This window comes from Vigna radiata, unplaced genomic scaffold (genome assembly GCF_000741045.1).
Source record: "Vigna radiata var. radiata cultivar VC1973A unplaced genomic scaffold, Vradiata_ver6 scaffold_1287, whole genome shotgun sequence".
NCBI classification, from domain to species: Eukaryota; Viridiplantae; Streptophyta; class Magnoliopsida; order Fabales; family Fabaceae; genus Vigna; species Vigna radiata.
In genome coordinates, this window is record NW_014542778.1 from 1 (window position 1) to 2,228 (window position 2,228).

A 2,228-nucleotide genomic window follows, 5' to 3' on the forward strand; every position below is an offset into this window, starting at 1 on the left:
TGCCTCGCTCGGCTACTTGAACGGGGTACCCGTAGTGACGCCTGTGGGTAGACGGGTCGTGGCCCATAAATTCGCTGACCTGTTGGGTCAGCGCCTCGCTCCCCACGATAGAGGTCAGAGTGCCCAGCTGCTGACGGAGCTGCAGAGTTGTCAGCGCGGTCGGCCGGATCAGAGGTAGCCTCGATCTGAGGTCGCGTAGGATCCGCGCCGCGTCGTACGGGACGCCGGGCTGCCCGTTCCGCGGGAATAAGAGCTCCCCGTCCGACGGCTCGGTGACGATCCCGAGGGTGTACCTACATCGGACGAGGAGCTCAATGCTCTCGACGTTACGGGCCGTCAGGAGGACGGGCACGCGCCGCCCCCGTTTCCCGTGCACGTAGAAGACGCGGTATCTCTGTATGCTCTCCCGCTCGGCATGAGGGAGGCGCTCCAACGCCTCCGGCGGAATATCGTCCGGGTCAGGTCGGTTTCTAAACTGCGCCAGCCGAGCGCGTGCGACCTCGCCGGCCCTGCGACGGTTGAAAACCGTGAGACTAGCGATAAGGGCTCGGCAGAGCCGGTCGAAATCGCACACGCTCGGCTGGAGGCGGAGAGCGTAGGAGTACACCTCCTCCTCATTCCGAGCGGCGGCTAACACTGCGGCGACGTCTTCTTCGTCGGGCAACGGGGGCGGGTTGTCGATGCGCCGCACCGCTTGAGCTCGTCTGGCGTTGGTCATCAATAGGTCCCTCCAGGAGGCTGACAACAGGATCTGGTAGTCGCCAGTCTCCGTGCGGACACGCTCGCGTTCCGCCTCGGAGACGTGGCGACTCTGGAGGACCTCCGCATGACGGAAGGAGAGGCATTCGCGAAGTACGCATCTCAAGCGGGCGGGCATGCCGACCACCCTGACGTCCCCGGAGTCCACGTCGTAACCCGACATTTGGCGGGCGGCCTCGAGGACGGTCGGGAATGCGCCGGGCCGGAGGCAGTCCGACATGGTCCGGATGCCGGGGTCGGCGCGGCGGCACGCTAATAGCAGTGCGGCGGCATCTCGCAGCCTGCGGGAGACGGCGGGCCGATGGTGAGGCTGGCGGTGTCCCTCGTAGAAGCGATCCACCATCCCCACGATGACATGGTCCCTTAGGCCGGCTTCGGTTACGGGACCGGGGCGCAAGTGCGGCGCCAGGGTTTCCTCCAGCCTCCTAGCGCTGTTCACGTGACCTGCGTGGACTACGAGTCCCCGCGGCACTTGGCGCGTCGAGCCGGCCTGACTCGGCCGTCGCTCCATCGTCGGCAGCTCGTCTTCCCTCCTTTCGGGTTGCAGGCGCAGGCATCGGCTGACGTGGCGTCGAAACGTGCGGCGTCGATACCATCGGCGGCAATTTTCACATACCTTAAAATTTGGCATGGATCGGGCGCCTACCGAGTCGGCGCCCCGCCGCGCCGGGAAGAAATCGGCGTCCGTGCTCCTGAGGGAGACGTTGTGTTCGAAGTTGCCACGGGATCTGATGGTTTCCCCAATGATGGCCCTCTCTCGGCGTTGCCGCTTCGGGTCATCGGGGTACGCGATCGCGAATAGCCTCCTCACGGCGGGTTCTCCCATGTGCTTCCGCCGGAGGTGCCGAAGGAAATTCGTAACCGGGACGCTGCAGTAGGGGCAGCAGTCTCGGCGACGCGATTGAGTCGTTGATGGATTCACATGGAGCGGAGGAGAATCGGGAGGCAGCGAAGGCGCTCCGTCACCGGACCCTTGGCTGGTCCCCGCCGATGGACGTGGAGGGGTTCCGTGGGCCTCGGGGACGTCGGCGTCCTCTTCGTGCTCATGCTGGTGCCTTCAGANAGAGACAGAAGCATAAGGTGACTGCCTTCATCGGAAACAACTGAACTCGATTTAGATGTAATAAAGTCGTGCGAGAACTCACAAAATGCTGCATTGCCCGCTAAGGCAGTTAGTGTGGCATCTTGATAGTGGAAAGCTAACTGCCTCATTCAGCGGCTAATAATTAGCCGCTATATAATTCAGCATATTAGTTCTCGAACGACTTTATTACATCCAGGATGTTAAATCAACTTCAGTTACTTTGCGGTGAATTGCTTAGAAGTATCCTCAAGGGTAGCAGCGAGTATTCTCAAGGAGGAAAAAAAGAATAAGAAAACTGAAAGTAATGAAACACCCTAGCATAACACCGCTTAACATGGGTTCTGTCCTTCGAACCGAACCAACTTCTTTTCGATTCCTAGGTGCT

General features: G+C 61.0%; 1 protein-coding gene across 1 annotated transcript; it reads right to left on the reverse strand.

The window, feature by feature from the left end:
- Positions 1-79: 79 nt before the first annotated feature.
- On the reverse strand, positions 80-1,814 carry LOC106780746 (the record flags this gene model as incomplete). Its single annotated transcript, XM_014669056.1, has 1 exon — positions 80-1,814. A coding segment is annotated over one exon (1,735 nt), but the record flags the coding sequence as incomplete, so codon positions are not given.
- Between the last annotated feature and the right edge of the window lie 414 nt (positions 1,815-2,228).